This window comes from Poecile atricapillus, chromosome 7 (genome assembly GCF_030490865.1).
Source record: "Poecile atricapillus isolate bPoeAtr1 chromosome 7, bPoeAtr1.hap1, whole genome shotgun sequence".
In the NCBI taxonomy this organism is placed as follows: domain Eukaryota; kingdom Metazoa; phylum Chordata; class Aves; order Passeriformes; family Paridae; genus Poecile; species Poecile atricapillus.
In genome coordinates, this window is record NC_081255.1 from 6,820,721 (window position 1) to 6,834,436 (window position 13,716).

The 13,716-nt window shown below is 54.5% G+C and overlaps 1 protein-coding gene across 1 annotated transcript in view; it reads right to left on the bottom strand.

Moving 5' to 3' along the window:
- Positions 1–1,452: 1,452 nt before the first annotated feature.
- Positions 1,453–13,716, bottom strand: part of ASTN1 (astrotactin 1) — a 45,738-nt gene continuing 33,474 nt past the window's right edge. Inside the window, exons 9-22 of the mRNA XM_058842792.1 lie at positions 11,648–11,722; positions 11,036–11,173; positions 10,567–10,717; positions 9,713–9,879; positions 9,344–9,538; positions 8,911–9,038; positions 6,640–6,744; positions 6,286–6,474; positions 3,616–3,884; positions 3,238–3,371; positions 2,718–2,869; positions 2,338–2,473; positions 2,114–2,214; positions 1,453–1,640 (exon numbers count right to left, since the gene is read on the bottom strand). Coding sequence (XP_058698775.1) covers positions 1,453–1,640; positions 2,114–2,214; positions 2,338–2,473; positions 2,718–2,869; positions 3,238–3,371; positions 3,616–3,884; positions 6,286–6,474; positions 6,640–6,744; positions 8,911–9,038; positions 9,344–9,538; positions 9,713–9,879; positions 10,567–10,717; positions 11,036–11,173; positions 11,648–11,722 — 2,128 coding nt within the window. The remainder of the gene's footprint in view (positions 1,641–2,113; positions 2,215–2,337; positions 2,474–2,717; positions 2,870–3,237; positions 3,372–3,615; positions 3,885–6,285; positions 6,475–6,639; positions 6,745–8,910; positions 9,039–9,343; positions 9,539–9,712; positions 9,880–10,566; positions 10,718–11,035; positions 11,174–11,647; positions 11,723–13,716) is intronic.

Here is a 13,716-nt window from a genome sequence, read left to right on the forward strand (position 1 = left end):
CAGAGCGGCATCACCACAGCTGGGATCGAGACAAAGGTGAGACTAAAGTCCAAGCCTGCTGATCCCACTCGGTGTCGGGGGATGAGGTAACCCTGGGCAGAAGAGCTGCTGGAAGCCTCTGCCCTGAAAAGACTCCATGTGCTGCAATGTTGCTAGTGAGCTTTGAGGCTGTGCCTCAAAGAGCTCACATTTTTTAGGACATAAATGGGAAAAGAGGAAAGAGAAGAGACCCCAGCTCCACTCCAGGGCATGGAGGGCCTCCTCCGAGTTTCCCACCAAAGCTGTACCAGGAGACAAGTCCAAGGCACTAAGTGCAAGGTAGGCACAAGGTATTTACTGAATCTCTCTGAATGCCTAGCAGGGGTTTGGAGGACAGAGGATGTACACAGAGAATCTCCTATCCTCTGCTAGAAGTGATCACCTGCAGAAGCAAAGCTGGAAGACAGACAGTGGTGAGACCAGCAAGGGGAGGTGTGGGGCACAGTGTAAGGCCATGAATTTCATACATAGAAGCCCTGTTGATGTACATTTGAAAGTAATCCTGATTTCCAGTTGAGGTCACAGCTCTGGTTCTTTGGAGGCCAGATGCTGTGAAACACCACTGCAGCCCACACGATCGCTCAGCCCAGCCTGCTAAACTGACTGGAAATATCTGTGTTACTGGGAAACCATGCAGACTAAAGCAGATGTTGAAGGACATGGGGAGAAGAGAACATCTGGCTATCTCCACAAGCCTGGGACATTCTCACGCAGTTGGAGGGGCTTCAGTGACGTGGAGAAGCCTGAAGAGAAGACATGGTGCTTACTGAGGCACAAAGAGACTATTTTAGACAGGAAGAGCTCAGGACAACCTCCTCCTGCTGTGGCAGCTCAGCACTGCCTGGGCACCAAAAACACTCATGTCACCCCCACACAACCACAGATGTGGATCAAAAGTGAGGAAACGCACATTTCAGACCTCAAGTCAGTCCTCTGCCTGCTGGGGACCACAAGTTGATGGAGTTCAGCACACAGAGGTGCATTCAGCTCAAGCCAAAGCCCAGGAAAAGGCAGAAAGCAGAATCCAATCTCCATCCCTCGAAAGCGCGTTATTTCTCCAAGACTTTCTGCCTTTTTGCCTGTGGCATCAGCTACGAAGGAAAAAAGAGAATCCCATCCCTCTGCCCCTCTGCACAGCATGAACATGTCAGGCCAAACTCTAGAGACAGTATAGGGCTGATGGGTTGGACAATGTTGGGTGGAAAACAGCCAACAACTTTCCACCTTGTCCTTTGTTAAGGGTCCTTGCACAGGCACAGCACCCAAGAAAAATAGAAACCCCACTCTAAGGTCTATCATCTGTCATCATATGATGAGATTTGCTGAAGAGATGCCTTCCTGGTGACCACCATCCATGAGGGACAAGCCTGCTGCTGGGCAGGCCTGCCTGCTTAGCCAACTCAGCTCCCGAGCCTACCTGGGCCCCAGCTCATCTTCACAGCGCCAGGTGAACTCCCCAAAGCTCTCGTAGTGCTGGTTGTAGTGGTAAAGGACTCGGTGGAGGCTGGGGGAGCCCAGGTCCAGCAGAGTGTTGTAGGCTGTCTGCTGCTCCTTGCCGCTCGTGTAGCCATTGAAGAGGTTGTAGATCTTGTCTGCTATTTCTGGGCAGAAGGACAGGGGCTCTTCAGTGGGGTGCAAGGAAAGGCATGAATAAAGCCTGCCTGGGCTAAAGCTCAGTTCTAGGGAAACCAGGACCAGAACCAAGATTTGTCCACTAAGTGATGATTTACATCATATCAGGACAAGGTCCCAGCAGAGGAGCAACAGACTAGATGGAATTCCCTGGGCTCAGTCCAGGTTAGCTTCCCACAATTTGGTCTAATTAAGAAAAGAAATTGGTGAAGCCATCAGGTAGTGTTAGTGAACACACAATTTATTCACTTTTGTTTTCAGAGAGGACGTGTGCCTCCTGCAGCCTCCCCATCTCAGCCCTCCCCACCATGTGGCAGCTCCTGGGCCACTAGGGGTGAAGGAGATATTACAGCCAAGACATGAGAAATGTACAGGAACATGCTGGAAGGGGGAACTCCCTCTTGTCCCAAGCATCACAGTCCAGCAGCTCCCTCCATCTCACCTTGAGCTTTCACATCATCTACCACAGGGCAGGGCGTCTTGACCATCACATCACTTGACCTGGAACGTCTTCCCGTGTTGTCAACTCCCCAGAGCGTGAACCTGGATGAGGAGGGGGAAAAACAAAGCAGGAAAATGGAAATACAAAAAGTGGAAACACAGGCAGCATCAAACAGGATGACCACAGTCAGGATGGCAGCACTGCCACAGGCACAGGGCACTCACATGTAGGTGGTGTCGGGCTCCAAGCAGCGGATGATGAGGGAGATGGTGGAGGAGAGTCTGTCAGGCACTTGGGCTGGCATGGCACAGGGGGACTTGGCACCAGAGATGATGTCATCCACGAAGCTCAGCACCGTCTCTAGGGAGAGAGGGGAGGATGTGCCACTGGTGATGACACAGGTGTCCCTGGGGCTGTGCCTGCTGCCAAGGGGGACCAAGGCATGCAGTTGGTGTGAAGTTGGACCCACTGCTTTTCCAGAAAAGTTCATCCCTATGGTACGGAGCTGCCCCTTTCTGCAGCATGGTGGGCAGGAGAAGGGCTGCTCTCTCTTCTAACACCTCCATCCCACTCTCCCTAGAGAAGCAGTGGAGTCCCCACTCACCTGTCTCCACCTTGGAGTGGTCCATTCTGTCAGTGACCTTCTCTTGACGGAGGAGGTAGTCCACGATCTGCACCCCAATGGGGGGCTCTGAGTGGCCCCACTCCAGTACCACCAGTGTGCTGCTGGGCTCATGTTCAGTGGAGAGACGCAGGCTGGGGGAAATTTTTTGCATTACTCTCACAACAAAAGGGATTCAAAGCCATTAACTCACAGCAGACAGCAACCTCGGGAGAGAAATGACTCCCCCCTCCCTTTTCCCCCTCCTGGCTTTGGGCATGTTGGTCCAAAGGACTCATTGCCTAGGGTTGCTTTACCAGGATGGATCCACAACCAGCTCTGCAGTCTCAGCTGAACTTAGAAAAGACACTGCAACTCTGTACTCTCAACTTCCAGGTCACCCATCAGTTTGAAAACCCGTCCCACAAAGGCACACAGCCCCACCAGCTCCTGCCACCACACTGTTGGCCATCACCACCTCTTCACAGACCCATCAGGCCAGAAAGCCAGGCTGGGCACCTACATTGGGTGTGGGAGAGGTGCACAGGTGGGCAGCCCGTCAGCCCCGAAGGCACTCGAGTCACAGCGGCACCAGTCCTCGATGACATCCCCGCTGCCCGAGCACCACAGCAAGCTCATGGTGGCCTCCTGCAGGAGCTGGGAGAGAGGAGAAGGGGTTGAGCACCGGGCAGCTGAGCTCCTATCCCACCACCACTTGTGCCATGTTCATCCATCCCCCGGTGGGTTCAGCACGGTCCATTCACCCTGGAGAGCGGGGCTGGCCAGTGGGCAAGGGCTGCCACGGCTGGACACGATGCCACGTGGGCAAGCTGCCTCCAAAGACAGCCACAACGCTCTCCTGCCACCCGTCCTGCCCACTCCATCACCCCCAGCTCCTCACCCGCTGCGTCTGGTTGTTGGTGACCAGCTCATAGAGCGGGGCTGCCTTGGTGACCTCCAGCAGGATGGGCTCGGCTGGCACGTCAGGGCTGGAGGAGACGTGGCAGAGCGGGCAGGAGGAGGGGCAGCGCCCGCGGCTCTGGCACTCCATCCGCACGCCGGCCGCCATGCGCTTGGTGCCAGACTCGGAGAGGCTGGCGATGTACTCGGGGAATGTCAGCACCTTGGGGTCCCGCTCCCGCTCCTCTGACTCATCTGAGGGGGAGTTGCCTGGAGAAGGGGGAGAAAAGTGACACCAGGGTGGGCTCCAAGCCATTGGTAATGGACTACCAGGGGGACAGAGCTCTGCCTTCCGCCCAGGAGAGAGGCAGTGCTTCCAGAGAGCCCCCTGTACCCTTAAGAGCTGTCTGCTCTGTAGGGATGAAATACTTATTGGTCTTCAGAGGAGGAATGGGGACTGAAAAGCCCACCCTGGCCTCTATGACTGCAAGTCCTCTGATGTTCCAGTGCCCCAGTTTCCCTGGAACACCTGGACTGGGACAGACCACCCTTACAGCCGGTCCCCACGAGAGGGAGCCTCCCTCCTTCATGTGCCTGGAGACTCCTGAAGGACCTGCCTGGGCACCTCCGGGTCACACTGACTCCCCACCACAGACCCCTGCCACACCACTCTCCTGCAAAAGCCCTCCTGGCCCTACATAGCAGGAAAGACTTGGGCACAAGAGGAACAGTCCTTGCACACAAGTCAAAAAGGTAAAATCTGCCCATCACTGCTGTGCCCTGGGTAACACCACCCTGCCACGGCGAGCCTTGCCGTGAAGGGAAACAGTGCTTTTCACACAAAATCCCTGCCAAAGGAGGTCCCTGGATTTATGCAGAAGAAAGAAGGGCCTAGAGGGACCATTGAAAATGGTTAGTGGGGTTGGAGGAAGCTGAAAGATGATCAGGCAAAGCCTCATCCCCAGGGCAGGCTCAGGCCATCGTTAGTGGTGACTTGGCACAGGCTGGCTGCTGTGGGGAGCCACCACGGACCACATCCATGACTCAATAGGAAAATCTCCCTATAGCAAGGATTTGTGGAGAAATGGGCCAGCACTAGTCCATCCTTGAGACTCCTGCAAAGAAAACAAGGCTGTTAGAACAAAACCTGGGATACAAAAGTGTTGCTCTGCTCCCCCAGGAAGCTGGAGATGGATCACTTTAGGCTGGCTGCGAATTGCAGCTTAGCAGGCACCGAGGAAAAGCAGAGGAGCCAGGGAATGATTTGTCTCTTGCAATTTCTCAATCGATACCCAGCCCCTGACGTTTGCAAACAAAAAGCAAAGGAAGGAAAGTAGCAGGTGCCAGAGTGAAACCTAAATGTGATACTGTGGGTGGAAAAAGGCTCCCAGACCTGAAAAGCCTCCAAGCACAAAAATCAAAGAGGAGGAAATTGCAGAGGAAAAAAAGAAGCACTTGCAATCAAGAGGTGCCACATCTGGAGACAGCCTACAGCCAAACAGCACCGAGTCTGTACTTTTCCAGGTGGGCTTGTGAAGAAGTCCAGGCTCCAGGAGACCTGAGCCCACAGGATCCAGACTCAGGATTTGAAAGAAGCCCTTCCCACACAAGAGCCCTTGGGAGATAATAAATGTCTCTTTGGCTGGGACATAGCAAGAGCAGCACCTTAGGCTGGTGCCAATACTGAGAATTAGGAAGCTTCATGATGGAAATGATGTGTCTGTTATGGTGCCTGTGAGCTCCAAGCTCTCACTGCCTGCACCAGGAAATTCCTGGGCAGGAGCAGCACACCAAGGTTATCTAAAAATCAGCAGCTCTGCTCAGCATCCCCCATGTCCAGGCTTGGGAGCTGGCTCTTGTTTGCTGCCCAAGCCTGGATGCTGCAACCCACCATCCCCAGCACAGGCAGGAAAATGCCTGCAGGCAGCTTTGCTGAGGCCAGCACAAGACATCATAGAATCACAGAATCTGAGAATAGTTTGGGATGGCAGGGACAATGAAGACCAGCTCGTTCCAGTCTCTTGCCATGGGCAACACCTTCCACTAGACCTAGCTGCCACGGTCCTGAGGACAGATAGCAGCAGGCAGGAGTTAGGCTGCCTCAGCTTCTGTAAAGCTGCCATTCAAAGCAGACATCACCTCTTCCACTGGGGATCCATCACAGCTCACTGCAGCCAGGGCACTGAAGGGGATGCAGCAGTGCAGGACACCCTCTGCACCATGATGAACCTCCCAGCTCCTAACTCGTTCCCAGGCATTAAAAGCACAGTGCTGGCAGCCCAGGAGAAGGAAGCACATTGGAGGGAGGAAAGTCTGGTTGCGGGATGCAAGTGGGAGAGAGTAGATATGGCAGAGACAAAAGGAAGGAAAGAATAAGATGAAAGACAACAGTTAAGTCCAGAATGAGGTGGGATGGCTTGGTGGGATTGCTGCACTTGTCTTTCATCTCCCTGGGAGTCTAGGCATTGATCTTTCTTTTTGGCCTGGACCAGTGCCTGCTGCAATCCATGGGAATCCTTCAGCTGGCTCCAAAGGGTGCGAGAGCAGGAGACGATGACGTGGGACGCAGTCCTGACACAGGCTGGGCACTTTCCTTGCTATCCAAAAGCAAACCCTGCTTCCCACTCCCATGGGCTGGCTGTGAGTACCCACCCCAAGGATAAGCTCCTACCTTTGCTGATGTCCTCATACTCCAGCCAGAGCTGCCTCTGGACCTGCCTGTTGGGATACCAGATGGAGCAGGACTCCTCGAAGCCGTACACTGCCTCTTGGATGTAGTGGTTGCCAAACTGGTCCAGCAGCGCCACAAAATCTCCACGGGAGGTGGCTCCATCCAGAGAGTGGAGTGCATTGCTGAAGGCTGGGATGAGATGGAGGAGATTCTCAGTTCCCAGAGCTCACCAAGCCCTTGCTACCTCCCTACACACTTGTGATGGGCAACCAACCTTTAAGCCCATCACCTGCCAGCAGAAGGCAATGTCACCTCTTGCCATCCTTTCTCCCCTTATTCCCCCTGCACACTTACACTGGGAGATGGTCATCTGGTTGAGCCGGACATGGTACATGACAGACTGCACCTTCCAGTGCTGCAGGAGGGGGTACCCAGACACCTCACTGAAGTTCACCATCCCTGCCAGAGAAAGGACACAGGGACTCAATGCCACTGCTGAGCAACACCTCACCATGGGGATGGCTGCAGCCCTTCATGCCTTGGGCAACACAGCCAGCAAGGTGGGAAGAAGCCAGGGAAAAGGATTCTGTACACACCACATGCCCCCAGGAGGCATTCAGAACTGAGGATCTGGTGGTCCCCAGCAATTAAAATGATGGCTTTGAAGGAATACATGTAGGCTTGTTTCATCCTGCCATCCAGGGCTCTGAGCTGGAAGATAATGAGCCTCCTCCTGCATCCCCTCCTGCTTCCTTCCCAGTGCCCACTCCCAAGGCATGCCCAGGTGTGCTAATTATGTCACTAATGAGAGCTGTGCTTTTTAATGAGCTGTTTGCAGGCCTGGGAACAGTCACCGTCACGCCAAGTGCGACCGGCCAAGAGGCCCCGGGTCCCCTTCGGCTGGGGCAGAGCCGAGTGGGCAACAGATGGACGGGGAAATCGCTTGCCTGTCAATGCTAATGTTCCCTCAGGACACTATGGCAATGCTGGGGCTGAACAGGACCCAGGGTTTGTCCTTCTCCTTCAAAGACATCCCGTTCTTCAGCCTGGTAGCTGTGAGTTACAGAAACCAGAAATGCATGGAGACCTGGGCTGGGCACCCGAGGCACGCGGCAGCCCAGCTTCCATGAGCAGAGGGACAGCGAGGCCATCGAGCCAGGGAACTGAAGGGTGCTCATGGCTCTGAATTTGGTGTCCAGAGCATCCCTGGAGTGCCACAGCTGGATGCAGGATGCCACCTCCTCCCTGGCAGCTCCAGCGCCGCACAGCCAGCGCGTCACGGCAAACTCTGCTGCTAACAGGCACCCAGCAGGAGTTCAGGAGGATAACAGTGGGCATCCCCCCCTCTGTAACGAGACCTGAAGGCAGAGTATAACAGGATAAGATCCTTTGCCTCCCAGCACCTCTCTCTTCAGTGCTGGCTGCTGCCAACAGCTTCAAAGCCTTGCTCTTCCCTGCAAAGTGTTTATGCAAAAACAGCCCTTCCTTACTCAGCAGCTCTGCCTCTCGTGTATTCACAGCGATATCCAAGCTTCTGACAAGCAGAGAATACTTTACTTCTTTTCCTTTTTTTCCCCTTTTTTTTTTCCTTCCCTTAATCAGCCACAAAGCCAGCAGAGCAGTGGGAAATGAATAGGATGATTTACTGGCTTTTACCTCCCCAGCATAATTGCCAGTGAAGTCCCAGTCCCACTGACACTGCTGTGATTCTGGGGCTGGGGAGGCAGTGCCCTCCTTACATCCATGTAACCATGTCACAGGCAGGAGAGCCCCCTTGGGAGGCAGCTGTCCTCCAACACCTCCAGGCAAGGCTGAGCATCCCCAGGAAAGCAGGAGTGACCCACCCATCCAGCTCTCTTGGGAAGCTCAGCCCCCCAGAACCCACCAGTACTCTCCTTCCTGCTGAATCTGCCTGCACACTCCTTCATTGCCATGCACCCTGTCAGGGCAGCCAGCATCCATCAGACCCTGGATACAGTCCATGGGTGCTCCCCAAAATCCTCCTGGAAGCTCTGCCAGACAAAGGCAGTGCACAAGGTCTCCTGTGAGACCTCACTAGCCACATCCTGTGCTTAGTAGCTGCTCAGTGTCTGGGCCATTTGAGCCAACAACAACAAACATCGAGGAAACAAAGGCTATTTATGAGTACTGGCAACTTGGAAAAAAGGCAAATCCTTGAAGGCTGTCTAGGAACCCATGATAACCTATCACTCATGGCCCAAGATGCTCTGGCACAGCAAACCAAAACATCTTGGTTTGGTGGCACTGGGTTTTGAATGCTTCATTACATCAGGAGAGAAATCAAAGGTAGTTGGAAAACCCTTTTTCCCTTCAAAAAAAGCAAGAAAAATCATTTTGCAAATGCCCCAGATATTTGATGGATGCTTGAGCTTTTACACTCCACAGTTAATTTACAGCCTTTGCCTTTCCTTTGTTTTTGATGCCTTCCTCTTATTGGAAAAAGGAACCAAGCCTCAGCTGCTGGTTCCTCTATGTGCAAGGTGCTAAAGCCAGACTAGATACATCCCACGGTAGATACACCCTGTGGGAGGTTCAGGTGCTACAGCCAGACTTGCTGGCAGCTGCCTCACTGGGAGGGACACAGATCCAGCTGGACTCACTCACCAGTGAGGAACTCAGGGTCAGGTGTGGGGTCAGAGAGCTCCTCTTGGCACTGGTTCTCCAAGGGCACTGTGGCCACCACCAGCCCATCCGGCAGCTGCTGCTCCAGGCCCCGGGCAAAGTTGTTCTGCCTGGAAGTTCATTGCAGAGAGAAGAGCAAGGTTGGAGGACAGCAGAAATGACTGGGATCATCCCTGCCAGCAAGTGACCCATCCCAAAAAACCACCTGGTACTTCTCCTTCCCTTCAGGCACAGATGAAAAAGCTGTCTGCTATTGATGGAGTCAGATGTGCCCTCCCCACCAGCCCCTCCAGCTTCTGCAAAGCGAAGCCAGACATGGATGGACCGGGCAGTCTGCTCCTCCCCATGCCTTCTTCTTGGAGAGGATGGTGAGGTCTGACCCTGCTGGGGTCCCCTCCCCACATCTGCAACTCACCTGAAGGTCCCTTTGAGCACCTGTCCCGGTGCCACCTCCTTGGAGTGGTTGTTGTAGCCATAGAAGATCTCCCCGAAGAGCGTCTGGTTCATGGGCAGCTCGCGGGGCTCGCCGCAGTCCCCGGCCTCAGGGCACGACTCCGAGATCAGCTGGCACGAGCGCCCATCCGTGCCCAGCTTGTAGTCCTCAATGCACCTGGGAGACCAGCACGAGGTCCACCGTCAGCTGCAGCCCCCCAACACTGGGGACAGCCACAGGAACAGAGGAGACCCCCTCCATCCCAACCCCACGAGCTCAGGGTGGCAGCAGCAATGGACAGCAGTGCTTTTGGGGGTGCCCCTGTGGCCAGGGAGGTGGTGGGTCACTCACCCACAGAACATGAGGATGTTGTAGAGCAGGGGGTCTTCGGGCAGGGGGACCATCTGCTGCAGGCACAGCTGCTCGCAGCCCCCGTTGAAGCCGTCGGAGCAGTCCACGCCGACGTGACGGTCATAGCAGCCTGTGCCGTCCTTCATGGGGCTCAGTCCCGTCGGGCACTGGTGGGGTGGGGCAAGGAAGAGGTGAAAACCCCTGGGAATAAATCTGTCTCTAGGGCTGAGGTGGAGGGCAGGGCTCCAGCATTGCTCTCCACTGGAAACTGCAGCCTGAGCAGTGCTCAGGGGCTGCAGGAAGGACAGCAGCAGCGCCATCCGCAGCTGCAGATATTCCTCCTGCACCAAAGCCTCTTTGCAGCCCTCAGGAGTGTATCCCCTGAGGTGGGAGCCATCCCCACCAAGACAATGTGCTGCTATCAACCCCACTCTCCACTAACCCAGCTCCAGGGACTGGCAAAGCAGTGCTGCCCTTTCCACACCCACTTTCTGCCCCACAGCCTCTTCACCCCAATGCCTGGCTCTGGTGACACTGCAGCAGTGCAGCCCAGCCCCACAGACCCCTTGTTTTGGGGCAGAGCAGCTGTGGTGGTGACAAGACACACACAGGAGTGATATGGAGCCTCCCACAGAGCCAACAGATGGACTCTTACTGCCTCGTGCATGTGTGTGTGTGTGTGTGTGTGTGTGCACAGCAACAGAGGAGATGCCAGCCCAGAAACATCTTCCTGCTACAAAATCAACCTCAAATTATCCATCCCAAAGTGACAGCGAGGGAGGAAGGATTCCCTTTCTGTCCTGCCCTTCCCTGCTCACACCAAGGGAGGTTTGCAGCTCCCTGGGGTGACGCACCACGCAGCCCGTGGAGTCCAGCTTGCGGTCCGAGATGCAGCGGAAGTTCTTGCTGCAGCCCCCGTTGTCCCGGGAGCAGTCACGAACGGGGCCAAAGGAGTCAAGAAGCACCTCCAGGCTGTCGAAGGAGGATGAGGTCATCAGCTCTTCCCTGTGAGGAGGGGGAAGAGGAGATGTGTCACTGCTCCAAGGAGATGCTGTGGATGCATGCATGACCGTGGCTGCTGTGGGGGTTTTTCCAGAGCTCAGGCTCTCCTCAGGCTGACAGTGAATTGGATGGTGGCCAAGCTTTCAGAAGGATGCAGGAGCCACTGAGATGAGGATGAATCCTGCCAAAGGCTCAGCTTCACAGGACTAGAGGGGCAGGTTAATGGTTGTACTAATCTCCACCTGCAAAACGTGGGATGGGGATCCCAGCTCTGCTTGCTGAAACCCCTCCTGACCTCCCTCACTCTGCTGTCTCACCTACCTGACCTCCACTGCATCCTCCATCACTGTCATGTCAGTCTTGCACTTGGCTGAGGGGTTGATGGCCAGCTCGGCCGGTGGGATGACAAAACTCTTGCTCAGGGGCAGCCACATGCCCTCCCCCAGGGTGTAGGTAAACCTGCCAGGGAGAGCAGCAAAGGTTGGCACAGAGGGAAATGCTGAGCCTGGAAGGTTGTCTCTTACCCAAATCCAAGCCCTTGAGCCTCCCTGCTCACCCTGCAGGGATGCCAGCCCAAACTAAGGTGTGTGGGCAGGGTGAAGTGGGGTGGCTCCTCCAAATACACCCAACAATTCCCAAAAACTGCATGTAACTTAAGTAATTTTTTAAAAAAGGCACTTTAATTTTTCATGGAAACCCTCCTTCAGAGCCCAAAACTCACTCTCACCAGACAGAGAGGAGGAGCTGACTGCTGGGTATCCAGCACCCACATGACAGCTGCAGGGGGATCTTCCCAGCCATGCTTGCATGTCCCCAGGAGGTGGCACAGGACAGCTGTGCTCAGCCCTGCCAGCTGGGCTACCTGCATGCCTGTATGTCCTGAGTCGGATTTAAGCCCCAAAATGTGCTGACTGGGTTGTCTTCACCGCTTACCGAAAAATCTTGTCAGAGGGCTGCTCACCCAGCACCAAGTCGAAGCCACGCTGGAAGATGGTGTATGGCCAAGGCCTGGAAAAGAAACCCAGGAGCATCACATCAGCATCGTGTCCCCACTGCTGCTCACAGCCCAAAATGCTTCCCCTGCTCAGCCCCCAGCTCACATGCAGAAGGGTCCTCGGGTAGGATGACTCCTAGGACCAGGCCAGGACAACACAATAAATTAACCTCAGATTCAAGATCTTAATTGTGGGGTCCCTACAACATCAGATTCTTACCCCAGCCTCCACGTGCCAATGTGTGTGTTACATCTGTTATTTTGGGGTTTGGTGCACTCCAGCCATCCCCACATCCCTCCATGCTCAGTGCCACCTGCCCGGTCCTGTTGTAGGGATTTGCATCACAGCTATCGAATTTCACAAAGAAAACCAAACTGCAGCTGGACCCTTTCTCTGTGAGGTTCTTGCCAGGGAGCACATCAAGCCTGGGACCCCAGTTTCACCACCTGCCTTATTACCCTTGTGTTTCACTGTTCCAGGACGGGGAGCTCTGCAAAGTGGGCTGGAAGACAAGGTGGAAGCTGGGAGGCTGCTGGCCCCATCCCCTTCATCCCTGCTGTCGTGGATAGCACAGGGTGATGAGTGATGAGCCACTAAGATTTGGAGGCCAGTGCCTTTCAGTGGGACACCCATGGCCATGACACTTTTGGGACATGAACCCCCAGCAGCACAGCGCTGCTGGCAGAGCACCACTTGCAGAGTGAGACAGACAAGAGACCCAGCCCTGCTGGCTTTGAATCAGGCAACACAAACCCCACTCCCAAACCCTAAAATTCAAAATTCCCTTTGCAAGAGCTCAGAGCTGGGGAGAGGAGATTTCCCATCCCATCGCAACACTGCTGCTAAAATTCAGAGTCAAGAGTGTCAGGTGCCAGTGACAAGCCCAGGGATTTTCTCTCGAGGCAATTACATCTCTCCTGCACAAGCAGTTTAATTTCTAAGCTGAACTTATTTCAGCAAGGACAAAAATAATAATAATAATAATAAAATCCTGACTGCAGGATTACAGCCTTCTCATTCCCTCGCTGGGACACAATGCCGCTCTCCTGTCCGGTCAGCTGGGAGCCGGGGATTACATTCAGCCCACAATCGGATTGCCTTGAATCAGGTCAGCTTCATCCAGAAAGAGATGTGCTCCTTGTGTCTCGCCAACACCTTGAATGCTTCACTCCCCCACCTCCCAGTGCTCCTGCAGATGGGTTTTATTCTTGCTTCTGAGGAGCACATCAGGCTGGGAACAAAGGCAGAGGCTGTAGAGAAGCGAGGTATTGTTCCCCATCAGCTCGAGTGGAAAAGTGGTGGTGGAGAGCTGCTCTTGGCTTGCAGCAGAGCTCAGCACTGGGGCAGGTGCTGTAGAAGCACAGGGACTGCCAGACCTCTGCCTGGTGGCACAGCTGTGAGCCCATGGATGTCAACACACGGAGACAGTGTGTTTGGACCCACCTGGGAGACTGAAATCAGCATCCAAGCCATGTTGTGTCCACCCAGGATGCAATTTCCAAATGTGGCTAAAATTCTTGTAATCAGTCTCAGAATGGCCAAGGTTCAAAGGGACTTTAAAGATCATCTCATTCTACCCCTCTTGCCCTAGACCAGGTTGCTCCAAGCTCCATCCAGCCTAGCCTTGAACACTTCCAGGGATGGGGCAGCTACAGATTCTCTGGGCAACCTGTGCCAGGGCCTCACCACCCTCATACTGAAGAATTTCATCCTAATATTGAATCAAACCTGCCCCCTGTCAGTTGGAACCCATTACCCCTGGTCCTAATGCTACATGCCCTTGTAAAAAGTGATGATGGCTTTGATCCAGGGAAGAGGTTTCTGCGCTCCAGGAAGGGAGATGTGTGGCCTGCCACACTTTTCCCTTACTTGGGGTCAAAAAAAGCCCCTTAAATGCAATGTTCAGCCTTTAGCTACATCCCTACATGGCAAGGGAGAGTCAGTGCTGCCAGGCACCACTGGGTCTGTGAGGACATGGACCTTCTGCAGAAAGGCCCTGAGATGCAT